A 14,028-nucleotide genomic window follows, 5' to 3' on the forward strand; every position below is an offset into this window, starting at 1 on the left:
GTTTGAGTTCTTTGTAGGTTCTGGATATTAGCCCTTTGTCAGATGTGTAGATTGCAAAAATTTTCTCCCATTCTGTAGGTTGCCTGTTCACTCTGATGGTAGTTTCTTTTGCTGTGCAGAAGCTCTTTAGTTTAATTAGATCCCATTTGTCAATTTTGGCTTTTGCTGCTGTTGCTTTTGGTGTTTTAGACATGAAGTCCTTGCCCATGCCTATGTCCTGAATGGTACTACCTAGGTTTTCCTCTAGGATTTTTATGGTATTAGGTCTAACATTTAAGTCTCTAATCCATCTTGAATTAATTTTCGTATAAGGAGTAAGGAAAGGATCCAGTTTCAGCTTTCTACTTATGGCTAGCCAATTTTCCCAGCACCATTTATTAAATAGGGAATCCTTTCCCCATTTCTTGTTTCTCTCAGGTTTGTCAAAGATCAGATGGCTGTAGATGTGTGGTATTATTTCTGAGGACTCTGTTCTGTTCCATTGGTCTATATCTCTGTTTTGGTACCAGTACCATGCTGGTTTGGTTACTGTAGCCTTGTAGTATAGTTTGAAGTCAGGTAGCGTGATGCCTCCAGCTTTGTTCTTTTGACTTAGGATTGTCTTGGAGATGCGGGCTCTTTTTTGGTTCCATATGAACTTTAAAGCAGTTTTTTCCAATTCTGTGAAGAAACTCATTGGTAGCTTGATGGGGATGGCATTGAATCTATAAATTACCTTGGGCAGTATGGCCATTTTCACAATATTGATTCTTCCTATCCATGAGCATGGTATGTTCTTCCATTTGTTTGTGTCCTCTTTGATTTCACTGAGCAGTGGTTTGTAGTTCTCCTTGAAGAGGTCCTTTACATCCCTTGTAAGTTGGATTCCTAGGTATTTGATTCTCTTTGAAGCAATTGTGAATGGAAGTTCATTCCTGATTTGGCTCTCTGTTTGTCTGTTACTGGTGTATAAGAATGCTTGTGATTTTTGCACATTAATTTTGTATCCTGAGACTTTGCTGAAGTTGCTTATCAGCTTAAGGAGATTTTGGGCTGAGACAATGGGGTTTTCTAAATATACAATCATGTCATCTGCAAACAGGGACAATTTGACTTCTTCTTTTCCTAACTGAATACCCTTGATTTCTTTCTCTTGCCTAATTGCCCTAGCCAGAACTTCCAACACTATGTTGAATAGGAGTGGTGAGAGAGGGCATCCCTGTCTTGTGCCAGTTTTCAAAGGGAATTTTTCCAGTTTTTGCCCATTCAGTATGATATTGGCTGTGGGTTTGTCATAAATAGCTCTTATTATTTTGAGGTACGTTCCATCAATACCGAATTTATTGAGCGTTTTTAGCATGAAGGGCTGTTGAATTTTGTCAAAAGCCTTTTCTGCATCTATTGAGATAATCATGTGGTTCTTGTCTTTGGTTCTGTTTATATGCTGGATTATGTTTATTGATTTGCGAATGTTGAACCAGCCTTGCATCCCAGGGATGAAGCCCACTTGATCATGGTGGATAAGCTTTTTGATGTGTTGCTAAATCCGATTTGCCAGTATTTTATTGAGGATTTTTGCATCGATGTTCATCAGGGATATTGGTCTAAAATTCTCTTTTTTTGTTGTGTCTCTGCCAGGCTTTGGTATCAGGATGATGTTGGCCTCATAAAATGAGTTAGGGAGGATTCCCTCTTTTTCTATTGATTGGAATAGTTTCAGAAGGAATGGTACCAACTCCTCCTTGTACCTCTGGTAGAATTCAGCTGTGAATCCATCTGGTCCTGGACTTTTTTTGGTTGGTAGGCTATTAATTATTGCCTCAATTTCAGAGCCTGCTATTGGTCTATTCAGGGATTCAACTTCTTCCTGGTTTAGTCTTGGAAGAGTGTAAGTGTCCAGGAAATTATCCATTTCTTCTAGATTTTCCAGTTTATTTGCGTAGAGGTGTTTATAGTATTCTCTGATGGTAGTTTGTATTTCTGTGGGGTCGGTGGTGATATCCCCTTTATCATTTTTAATTGCGTCGATTTGATTCTTCTCTCTTTTCTTCTTTATTAGTCTTGCTAGTGGTCTGTCAATTTTGTTGATCTTTTCAAAAAACCAACTCCTGGATTCATTGATTTTTTGGAGGGTTTTTTGTGTCTCTATCTCCTTCAGTTCTGCTCTGATCTTGGTTATTTCTTGCCTTCTGCTAGCTTTCGAATGTGTTTGCTCTTGCTTCTCTAGTTCTTTTAATTGCGATGTTAGAGTGTCAATTTTAGATCTTTCCTGCTTTCTCTTGTGGGCGTTTAGTGCTATAAATTTCCCTCTACACACTGCTTTAAATGTGTCCCAGAGATTCTGGTATGTTGTATCTTTGTTCTCATTGGTTTCAAAGAACATCTTTATTTCTGCCTTCATTTCGTTATGTACCCAGTAGTCATTCAGGAGCAGGTTGTTCAGTTTCCATGTAGTTGAGCGGTTTTGATTGAGTTTCTTAGTCCTGAGTTCTAGTTTGATTGCACTGTGGTCTGAGAGACAGTTTGTTATAATTTCTGTTCTTGTACATTTGCTGAGGAGTGCTTTACTTCCAATTACGTGGTCAATTTTGGAGTAAGTACGATGTGGTGCTGAGAAGAATGTATATTCTGTTGATTTGGGGTGGAGAGTTCTATAGATGTCTATTAGGTCTGCTTGCTGCAGAGATGAGTTCAATTCCTGGATATCCTTGTTAACTTTCTGTCTCGTTGATCTGTCTAATGTTGACAGTGGAGTGTTGAAGTCTCCCATTATTATTGTATGGGAGTCTAAGTCTCTTTGTAAGTCTCTAAGGACTTGCTTGATGAATCTGGGTGCTCCTGTATTGGGTGCATATATATTTAGGATAGTTAGCTCTTCCTGTTGAATTGATCCCTTTACCATTATGTAATGGCCTTCTTTGTCTCTTTTGATCTTTGATGGTTTAAAGTCTGTTTTATCAGAGACTAGTATTGCAACCCCCGCTTTTTTTTGTTCTCCATTTGCTTGGTAAATCTTCCTCCATCCCTTTATTTTGATCCTATGTATGTCTCTGCGTGTGAGATGGGTCTCCTGAATATAGCAGACTGATGGGTCTTGACTCTTTATCCAGTTTGCCAGTCTGTGTCTTTTAATTGGAGCATTTAGTCCATTTACATTTAACGTTAAGATTGTTATGTGTGAACTTGATCCTGCCATTATATTAACTGGTTATTTTGCTCGTTAGTTGATGCAGTTTCTTCCTAGCCTCTATGGTCTTTACATTTTGGCATGTTTTTGCAATGGCTGGTACCAGTTGTTCCTTTCCATGTTTAGTGCTTCCTTCAGGGTCTCTTGTAAGGCAGGCCTAGTGGTGACAAAATCTCTAAGCATTTGCTTATCTGTAAAGGATTGTATTTCTCCTTCACTTATGAAACTTAGTTTGGCTGGATATGAAATTCTGGGTTTAAAATTCTTTTCTTTAAGAATGTTGAATATTGGCCCCCACTCTCTTCTGGCTTGTAGAGTTTCTGCCGAGAGATCTGCTGTTAGTCTGATGGGCTTCCCTTTGTGGGTAACCCGACCTTTCTCTCTGGCTGCCCTTAAGATTTTTTCCTTCATTTCAACTTTGGTGAATCTGGCAATTATGTGTGTTGGAGTTGCTCTTCTCGAGGAGTATCTTTGTGGCGTTCTCTGTATTTCCTGGATTTGAATGTTGGCCTGCCCTACTAGGTTGGGGAAGTTCTCCTGGATGATATCCTGAAGAGTGTTTTCCAACTTGGTTCCATTTTCCCCCTCACTTTCAGGCACCCCAATCAGACGTAGATTTGGTCTTTTTACATAATCCCATACTTCTTGCAGGCTTTGTTCATTTCTTTTTCTTCTTTTTTCTTTTGGTTTCTCTTCTCGCTTCATTTCATTCATTTGATCCTCAATCGCTGATACTCTTTCTTCCAGTTGATCGAGTCGGTTACTGAAGCTTGTGCATTTGTCACGTATTTCTCGTGTCATGGTTTTCATCTCTTTCATTTCGTTTAGGACCTTCTCTGCATTAATTACTCTAGCCATCAATTCTTCCACTTTTTTTTCAAGATTTTTAGTTTCTTTACGCTGGGTACGTAATTCCTCCTTTAGCTCTGAGAAATTTGATGGACTGAAGCCTTCTTCTCTCATCTCGTCAAAGTCATTCTCCGTCCAGCTTTGATCCGTTGCTGGCGATGAGCTGCGCTCCTTTGCCGGGGGAGATGCACTCTTATTTTTTGAATTTCCAGCTTTTCTGCCCTGCTTTTTCCCCATCTTTGTGGTTTTATCTGCCTCTGGTCTTTGATGATGGTGATGTACTGATAGGGTTTTGGTATAGGTGTCCTTCCTGTTTGATAGTTTTCCTTCTAACAGTCAGGACCCTCAGCTGTAGGTCTGCTGGAGATTGCTTGAGGTCCACTCCAGACCCTGTTTGCCTGGGTATCAGCAGCAGAGGCTGCAGAAGATAGAATATTTCTGAACAGCGAGTGTACCTGTCTGATTCTTGCTTTGGAAGCTTCCTCTCAGGGGTGTACTCCACCCTGTGAGGTGTGGGGTGTCAGACTGCCCCTAGTGGGGGATGTCTCCCAGTTAGGCTACTCAGGGGTCAGGGACCCACTTGAGCAGGGAGTCTGTCCCTTCTCAGATCTCAACCTCCGTGTTGGGAGATCCACTGCTCTCTTCAAAGCTGTCAGACAGAGTCGTTTGCGTCTGCAGAGGCTTCTGCTGTGTTTGTTATTGTTTACTGTGCCCTGTCCCCAGAGGTGGAGTCTACAGAGACAGGCAGGTTTCCTTGAGCTGCTGTGAGCTCCACCCAGTTCGAGCTTCCCAGCGGCTTTGTTTACCTACTTAAGCCTCAGCAATGGCGGGCGCCCCTCCCCCAGCCTCGCTGCTGCCTTGCCGGTAGATCACAGACTGCTGTGCTAGCAATGAGGGAGGCTCCGTGGGTGTGGGACCCTCCCGGCCAGGTGTGGGATATGATCTCCTGGTGTGCCTGTTTGCTTAAAGCGCTGTATTGGGGTGGGAGTTACCCGCTTTTCCAGGTGTTGTGTGTCTCAGTTCCCCTGGCTTGGAAAAGGGATTCCCTTCCCCCTTGCGCTTCCCAGGTGAGGCGATGCCTCGCCCTGTTTCAGCTCTCGCTGGTCAGGCTGCAGCAGCTGACCAGCACCGATCGTCCGGCACTCCCCAGTGAGATGAACCCAGTACCTCAGTTGAAAATGCAGAAATCACCGGTCTTCTGTGTGGCTGGCGCTGGGAGTTGGAGACTGGAGCTGTTCCTATTCGGCCATCTTGCTCTGCCCCGTCTCATGCATTTATTTAATGACAACCATTATGTGTAGGTACTATGTTTAGGCAGTGGGAGCAAAGTTGAATAAGACCTGTCCTAATAATTGAGAGCTATAGTTTGGTAGGACATGATAGGCACATAAATACTTAAATGTAATACTATGTCAGAACTATGACAGATGCATGTATATCCCCAAAGGAGGGAGTATTGAGCATCTAGGGGAAGGTGGGGTGAGAAGAGGCTTAAGCTAAGTCTCAAAAGTTGAATAGAAGTTTACCTGTCTTGGGATAGGAGGATGCTCAGAGTGGGTACAAAAGAAGAACATTCTAGGCAGAAGGAAGCATGTAAGCAAAGGTGGAGCAGAATAAAACAGGAGAGTTTGAGATATTGTAAGTAGTGTAGTATGGTTGGAATATAAGGAAGAGGTGGGAGTTCCAGGGTAGAGTAGGTGGGAATGGGCAATCAGGGTGGTTGTATGTGACACATGGTAAGAACAGCACGGTAGGGAGGTCAGATAGGGTAGTAGAAGATGGACTGAAGGAAGATTACTTAGGAAACTCTTGCTAACAATCCAAATGAGATGATTGTGGCTCAAACTAAAGCAGCAGCAGTTGGGATGGAGAGTAAGAGGGAGGTGAGTGGTGTTAAAGAGACTGAAGTCACATGTAAAACCCTTCAGTTAGTTTTTTGGGGAAAAACAAAAGAAAAATATAAAGGATGATATGCTCGAATTGTATCAACACTAAGATTTGATCTTCCTGAAAGCTAATGTGATTGTGGACTCCATTGACAGAAGTATAGTTTTCAGGAGAAGGAAGGCCAGAGCCCAGTCTTTTCTGCCATTCAGCCTGCATCTGCGATGTCATGTTTTGTTGTGGATTTAGTGCTTAGGCCCTGGGCATAAAGGTATATAAGACTCAGGTCCTGCCCTTGAGAGTCCTAAAGTTTAGAAAGACACTGTGGACCTGTAAATAAACAAATGTGATAAACGTTAATGGGGTTAGAATGATGCTATAGAGTTCCTTTAAAAGAGAAAGATTGAACAACTAGAGCATATTTAGAGAAGTGAAGACCAGGAGGGGAAGGGAATTTGAAACCCAGTGATGGCTGATGAATGGGGAATATTTGCTTAAAGAAAAGATCTTCATTAGTTATCTATTGCCATGTAACAAATTACTCCAAACCTTAGCAGCTTAAAACAGCAAACATTTATTATGTCACAGTTTCAGAGAGTCAGGAATTTAGGAACAGCTTAGCTGGTCTCTCATGAAGTTGCAGTTGAGATGTTAGCTGGGTCTGCTTGCGATCTCCGTGAACCTGTAAATAAACAAATGTGATAAAGCCCTAATGGTTGCATGTTCCTTGCCATGTGAACCTTTCTATTGGACTTTTCAGACATAGCATCTGGTTTACGCCAGGAGTGATGAGAGACAGAGAGATGCTAAGCAAGAAGCCTTAGTGCCTTTTTTTGCCTAGACTCTGAGTCACTCATTGCTTCTTTATTCTCTTTATTAAAAGCATGTCACTAAGTCCAGCCCACACAAGGGGAGGGATATTAAGCTCCACATCTTGAAGGGAGGAGTAGCAAAGAATTTGAGGACCTATTTTTAAAACCACTACAAGATGTCTTAGGGAGGACATGACAACTGTCTTCAAAAATTTGGAAAGCATTGTCAGGAGTTGCAGGCAGCTAGATTTGGTTCCACCTAAAGAGATAAATGGAACTGTGCAAAGAGGGAACAGGCATCTGGGGAAATGGCGATCCCTATGTCACTGGGGGTAGGTGTTTGGCAGGAGTTGGATGACCACTTGGTGGGGTGTTGTTGGATGGGGATTGGACTAGATCAGGTTGGGAAACTTTGAACCCTTGGTAAATAAAGTCTTACTGGCCCACAGTCATGCTCATTCGTTTATGTATCGTCTAGAGCTGCTTTTATGTTACAATGGCAGAGCTGAGTAGTGTGACAGAAACTATGGCCTGTAAAACATTTACCAACTGTCTCTTTACAGAAAACATTTACTAACTCTTGGACTAGATGACCTTATAAGTGCCTTTCAGCCCTGAGAGTTGTTGTCATATGGTGTTGTGATATGGCATTTTAAAAGATATATTTTTTTCTTTTAGGGATAAATATAGAGGTATCTATGGGTGGAAATGTTGGGGGAGTGGTTGCTTTAAACCAGTCAGACCCATAGTGAGGAGCGTACTGCGTTGTATTTGGGTATAAATTATATACAATTTTGTAGGTGGATGGTTCTGAGATCTAAATCCTTTTCTTTATTTTGACAGCTCCATAAAGAGAAGGTTGTTTGTATTGCTGCTGGACTGAGGCATGCATTAGCTGCTACAGGTGATCATTTTATCTTTATTTTTTATTGTTATTTTAAATATTTTTTAGAGACGGGGTCTCACCTGTTGCCCAGGCTGGAGTGCAGTGGCTCGACCATAGCTCGCTGTAGCGTTGAACTCCTGAGCCCAAGCTGTCTGACTCCCTCAGCCTCCTGAGTAGCTAGAACTATAGGTGCATACCACCATGCCCTGCTAATTTTTAAGATCTTTTTGTAGAGACAGGGTCTTGCTATGTTGCCCAGGCTGGTCTTGAATTTCTGGCCTCAAGCAGTCCTCCCACCTTGGCCTTCCAAAGTACTGGGATTACAAGTGTGAGCCACTGTGCCTAGCCTGCCCCCCTTTTTAAAAAATAGGTCTGTAATAAGAGGAAACTGAACTTTAGGGGACAAACCCTTTAGGGAATATTTCAAAGGGTCCTGCTGCATTGTGTTTCTGATGAAAAGGAGAGAACATAAGGCAGAAGTCATGTGGGAAAGACATTAGCAGGTAGGGAGGAAGGAAATGAAGTTTTCTAGCTCTTTACGTTCTAGGTATGGTGCTAGGTGCTATTGATTTGATTACTTTAATCTTCACAACCAGGAAGTGATGCGAGTTGCATTTTACACGTGAAGAAACTGAGGCACAGAGTTAAAGTGCTTGTGTAAGCTTTCACGGGGAGTAAGGTAGAGCTGGGATCAGAGGCTGGGATGGTTTGCATCCTAAGGCCCATATTCTTTGCAGGCAACTGCACTGCCTTCCTAATGGATTTTAATGTTTATTAATTTAAAAGCTTTAAGTGAGCTTGTCTCCTGTACTGTGAGTGGGTGATGGGACTGACAGTCTGTATGTGAGGGGGACAGGGAGGTGGCATGTGGGAGAACGGTGACCCTTTTATCTCTCCCCTTTTCATTTTTTCTGCTCTTACTCCTTTTGAACTGAAGGACAGCACTAATTGGCTGTGGCAGCTGAGGCTCAAGTGCTTCGTGAGTCCAGTTGTGGAGTGGAGGAAGGAGAGAGGAGGTGAGGAAGAGCTCAATGCAGGACTGTGCTGATAGTCCTGAGCTTAGCATTGATTATACTTCAAAAAAAATTCAACTTTTTATTTTGAGATAATTGCAGATGCTCATGCAGCTGCAAAAATAAAACAGACCTCGTGTATTCTTTTCCCAGTTTCCCCTAATGGTATCTTGCAAAACTATAGTACAATAACATAATGAGGATATTAACATTGATACAATCAAGACATAGAACAGTTCCATTACCACAGGGATCCTTCCTGTTGCCCTTTTATAGCCATACCCGTTTCTACGTGCCTATAACCACTTCTTAGCCCTAGGCTAAGCACTCTTCTGTTCTCCACCTCTATGATATTGTCATTTTGAAAATGTTATATGAATGGTATCATACAGTATATAACCTTTTGAGGTTGGCTTTTTTCACTCAACATAATTCCCTAGACATTCATCCAAGTTGTGTATATCAATAATTCATTCCTTTTCATTGCTGAGTAGTATTTGTTGGTATGGGTGTACCACAGTACTAATCTGCTAGGGCTGCCATAACGAAATACCACAAACTGGGAGGTTTAAAGAACAGACGTTTATTTTCTCATCATTCTGGAGGCTACAAGTCTTAAGATTATTGTGTTGTTAGGATTGGTTTCTTGTGATTTTTTTTTTTTTTCCTGGCCTGTAGGTGACCACTTTCTTACTTGGTTCTTGCACGGCATTTTTTGGTGTGCCTGTGGAGAGCGAGAGATCTCTGATGTCTCTTCCTCTTCTTGTAAGGACACCAGTCCTATTAGATTAAGGCCCTACACATGCGACCCCCTGAAACTTTTATTGCATTCCATAGCTCCTATCTGCAAATCTAGTTACACTGGGCATTAGGGTTTCAACATCTGAATTTTAGGGGGATACAGTTCTTCCCATGCCTATATATATATATACACACACACACAAATGTATTTACACACACACGCACACATGCATATATATATATATATATATATATATATATATGTATTTTTAAGATGGGGTCCCCCTGTCTTGTCCAGGCTGGGGTGCAGTGGTGTGTTCATGGTTCACTGTGACCTCAAATTTCTGGACTCAAGCAGTCCTCTTGGTTCAGCCTTCCAAGTAGCTGGGACTACAGATGTGTGCCACCACACTCCGCTAATTTTTACATTTCTATTCTTGTAGAGATGGGTCTTGGTATGTTGCCCAGGCTCGTCTTGAACTCCCAGCCTCTGACAATCTTCCTGCCTTCTCCTCCCAAAGTGTTGGGATTACAGTGTGAGCCTCTGTGCCCAGCCTGAATGAGGTCTACATGTTGTAATTAGTTGATATGTATCACAAGTCTTTCTTTTTTTTAAAAATTGTTTTTTTCTTAATTTTTTATAATGGTAAAATATACATAGTATATAGTTTATTGTCTTAATCATTTTTAAGTATATTAAGTACATTCATATCATTATGCAATCATCACCACCATCCATTTCCAGAATTCTTTTCATCTTGCAAAATTGAAACTCTATACCCATTAAACAATAACTCCCCACTCCCCATTCCAATGGCCTGTGGCAATCACTATTCTACTTTCTGTCTCTGTAGTTCTGACTACTGTAAGTCCCTCATCTAAGTGGAATCATACAGTATTTGTCTTTTTTGTGACTGGCGTATTTCACTTAGCATGATGTCCTCAGGGTTCATCCATGGAGTAGGATATATCAGCATTTAGGTCCTTTTTAAAGTGGATAATATTCCATTGTATGGATATATCACATTTTGTTTACCATTGATCTGTCAATGGACATTTGAGTTGCTTCCATGTTTTAGCTATTGTGAATAATGCTGATATGAACATGGGTGTACAAATATCTCTTCAAGATCCTCCTTTCAATTCTTTTGGATATATACCCAGAAGTAAAATTATCAGTTCATATGGTAATTCTATTTTTAATTTTCTGAGGAACTACCATGCTATTTTCCACAGAAGTTGTACCATTTTGTTTCCACCAGGAGTGCACGAGGTTCCAATTTTTCCAAAAACTCACCAACACTTGTTATTTTCTGTTTTTTTAAAATCGTAGCATCAAAATATGTGTGAGGTGATATCTCTTTTCATTTTCCTAATGGTTAGCAATGTTGAGCATCTTTTCATGTTTTTACTGGACATTTGTGTATCTTCTTGGAGAAATGTCTGTTCAAATCCTTTGCACTGCGCCCTCCTTCCCCGCTTTTTTTTTGAGACAGTGTCTTACTCTGTTGCCCAGGATAGAGTGCAGTGGCGTGATCTTGGCTCACTGCAGCCTCCACCTCCCAGGCGCAAGTGATCTTCCCACCTTAGCCTTCCAGGCAGCTGGGACTGCAGGTGTTCGCCACCATGCTTGGCTAATTTTTAAATTTTTTTGTAGAAATGAGGTCTCTATATTGCCCAGGCTCTTCTCAAACTCCTGGGCTCAAGCAGTCCTCCCATTTCAGCCTCCCAAAGTCCTGGGATTACATCTTTGCCCATTTTTTAATTGAGTTGTTTCTTTTGGTTGTTGAGTTTTAGGAGTTCTTTATATATTCTGGATATTAATCTCCTGTCAGCTATTTGAAGTCTCTTATAATCTGTAAAGTTTTTCCTCTTTTTTTTTCCTCTTGTAGTCAATTTGTTGAAGAGATCATAAGTTTTTGTTTCAGCACTGTGCTTTGCTCACATTGTGCTCAGTGGTCATAGTTTTTTTTTCACAAAACAGCCTTGTCTGTTTACAGCCTAAAAAAGGACTGCTGTTTATAGGATACTCCCAAAGGAGCAGAACTTTAATGTTGCTGTTGGGTGATGGATCCTAGTTGCACACACCTGTCTGTAGACCAAATATCTAGAATTTCATCTTTGCCTTTGTATGAGGTTCAGAACATAGGTACATTAATTAGATTCAGTGGGCATGAAAGTAAAAGGCCATTCCACTGAAATCATGGCTATTAAGAAGCTATCTTGCAGTCATAAGTATGTATTTACTTGGCAATTAGGAATCTTTGAATTCGTCTTGGTGTCGTGGAACTACATTAGGTGTTAGAAGAACTGAGTCCTGGCATTTCTTCTGCTGTTAGCTTCCTGCGTGGGGAGACAGATCACATCCTTTCTTCAGGGCCTCAGTTTTCTCATCTACTAAATGTGAGGAATGGACTTGATGATCTTCAAGGTTCTTTGCTGCTTTGTCTCAGGTCTGAGTTGTCTTTTCAGGTTAATCATGAATAAAGTGTCATTCCACTGATTTGACTCTGGAGGAGTGTCCCGGAACTTTTTATAGGAAGTTGTGTGGTATTGGAATTTACTTTGATGGTCTTAGTCTGCCCTGAAGACTGAATTTGTGATTGGCTTGGTGGTAATCCCTGGACCAGTTGCAGGACCTCTTGAAGCAATTGAGCTTCTCCATAACACCCATATTAATTGAGAAAGAATTGGGAATTTCTCATAGCAGTGAGGTTCAAAGAGCAATCTAGTCTTATCCTGATGTGCATCTTCTCTGCTTTCTCTTCCATTCTGTTGGGAAGCGAGTGGCATCGTGTTCCAGTGGGGGACTGGTTTGGCATCATGTGGACGACGGTTGTGCCCTGGGCAGACTCTTCCATTGTTTTTCACAGCAAAGGAACCAAGCAGAGTGACAGGTAAGATGCTTCTTTCTTTAGTCCTGTATTTGTTCTTTGTCAGGAAGTAGAGACATAAACATGCAGAAAAGGATTAAATGGATTTTTGATTTTGTTATTTCTTGATCTCTCTAACTTTCTCTATTAGTTGGTCTGTTAGTCTTGCTGGCAGTTTTTGTCAGCCCAGTAGAAGCCACTCTCTTTGCTGCCAGAGTTTGGAACCCATTGAGGCATAGATGCAAGTCAGGTAGGTGGAGATTGAAATGGTAACTCTAGGACTGTTAAAAGCTAGATTGGAAGACATGATTAGGGGTTTGAAGACAATGTATAGTCATAGTGAGCCTCTAATTCTGAATCTCAGATTGAATTTACCCACCAAGCACTGTGGTAGCTGTATAGAGTTGGCCCTGCTAAACTTAATGCCTGACCAAGAGGACATGAGGACGTACCCTCTCTGCAGGCAGGCACACCCCAAAGAGGGAGCCCAGGAGGACCGTGCCTTGCGTGGCCAGTTCCTTCTCCCAAAAAGGAAGCAGGAGTGAGTGAGGATGTAGACAGAGGGGCCAGGAGTGTTCCCACAGGGAAGTCTTTCTATGCGAAAATACGAGGGGTAAGTAACGTGTTCTGCCCATAGGTCTGTTGGTCATTTGGTCTGTATTTTCTCCTTCCTTTTCTTCCCCCTCCCCTTCTTCCCCTGTCTCTATCTCTCGTTCTTTCTCTCTGCTCTCCTTGTGGGCCTTTCTCCCTCTGTGTACTGTACCATGTCTCCATTTCCTCCTCTTCTCCCTTTTCTGTTTTCTCACTCTTTTACTTTGTGACCCAGTTTACCGAGGCTTGGCTGTAGGAAAAACTTGCATAGTAGACTTGTAGCTGCTTTTCCTGTTGCCTGGAACAAATCAGGGATTTTTGAGGGTGGTGGGAAGGGGTGGGGGAAAAATACGGAAGGATGGGTTGCAGTGGGAGTGATGTAATTGGGTGTTGAGATCATTCTGATTTTTCTAAGTCCTGGAGGTGTTCTCTTTCAGCTGGAGGTGGACTTAGCTTCCCTGAAACCCATGGGTTGAGCTGGGGAGGGTACTCTTAGAAAGGAGAAGGAGCATTGGATGTGGGACAGGTAGTCCACTTCACATGACATTAGAAACATGTATAATGTAAACTTAGACTTCTCAAACATTTTTGTTTTTTTTCATCAAGGTATTCACTTCTCCCCAGGCATATCCTGCTTTCTCATTTCTCTGTGTTTACGGGCAAACTGTTACTTCTGGCTGAAAAGCTTTTCCTTTGTGCTCCCTCTGGGAAAAATTCTAAGAATTTTTCTAGGCCTAGGTCAGATACACCTTTCTCAGTAAAGACCTTTTCTTTTCTAGCATTCACTGCAGTAGCTTCACATGCATGGATAGCACAATATATTGTATTATTATGAATTGTCTGTATGTTTTCTCATATGCTAAAGATTATGAACTTTTAAAGGATGGAAACTGTGTGTCATTTTGCTCTATATTTTAGCACAGGACCTGTTATTAGTGGGAAAAAATGTTTTTTATTTTATTTCATTTAAACAACCTGTTTGGCATCTGTTTGGGTGGGGCACAGCTTAGATTCAGAGTTGGTTTGGGGGAATTCTCTGATGAGACATTAGAATGGATCATCAACTTCCAGTCCTCAAAGTCTTTCACTTTTCATCCTCCCCTACTCACCTCATTGCCAAAGGTTCTGGGGCTGTAACCCTGGCTGTCCCCTCTTCACCTGGCCACTAGGGGCCCAGTACTTCCTCTCTGGTGAACGTGGGTGAAAACATCTG

The 14,028-nt window shown here is 41.7% G+C and overlaps 1 protein-coding gene across 25 annotated transcripts in view; it reads left to right on the top strand.

The window, feature by feature from the left end:
- Positions 1-14,028, top strand: part of LOC105486966 (secretion regulating guanine nucleotide exchange factor) — a 241,559-nt gene that overhangs the window by 11,328 nt on the left and 216,203 nt on the right. For all 25 annotated transcript variants that reach the window (XR_011610786.1, XR_011610785.1, XR_011610787.1 and 22 more), the window contains 2 exons: positions 7,555-7,615; positions 12,135-12,248. Coding sequence is in view for 19 of the 25 variants with exons in the window: in XM_011750173.3 (XP_011748475.1) it covers positions 7,555-7,615; positions 12,135-12,248 (175 nt within the window). In the remaining 6 variants the exon portion in view is untranslated. The remainder of the gene's footprint in view (positions 1-7,554; positions 7,616-12,134; positions 12,249-14,028) is intronic.

Source organism: Macaca nemestrina, chromosome 12 (assembly GCF_043159975.1).
Source record: "Macaca nemestrina isolate mMacNem1 chromosome 12, mMacNem.hap1, whole genome shotgun sequence".
Taxonomy (NCBI): domain Eukaryota; kingdom Metazoa; phylum Chordata; class Mammalia; order Primates; family Cercopithecidae; genus Macaca; species Macaca nemestrina.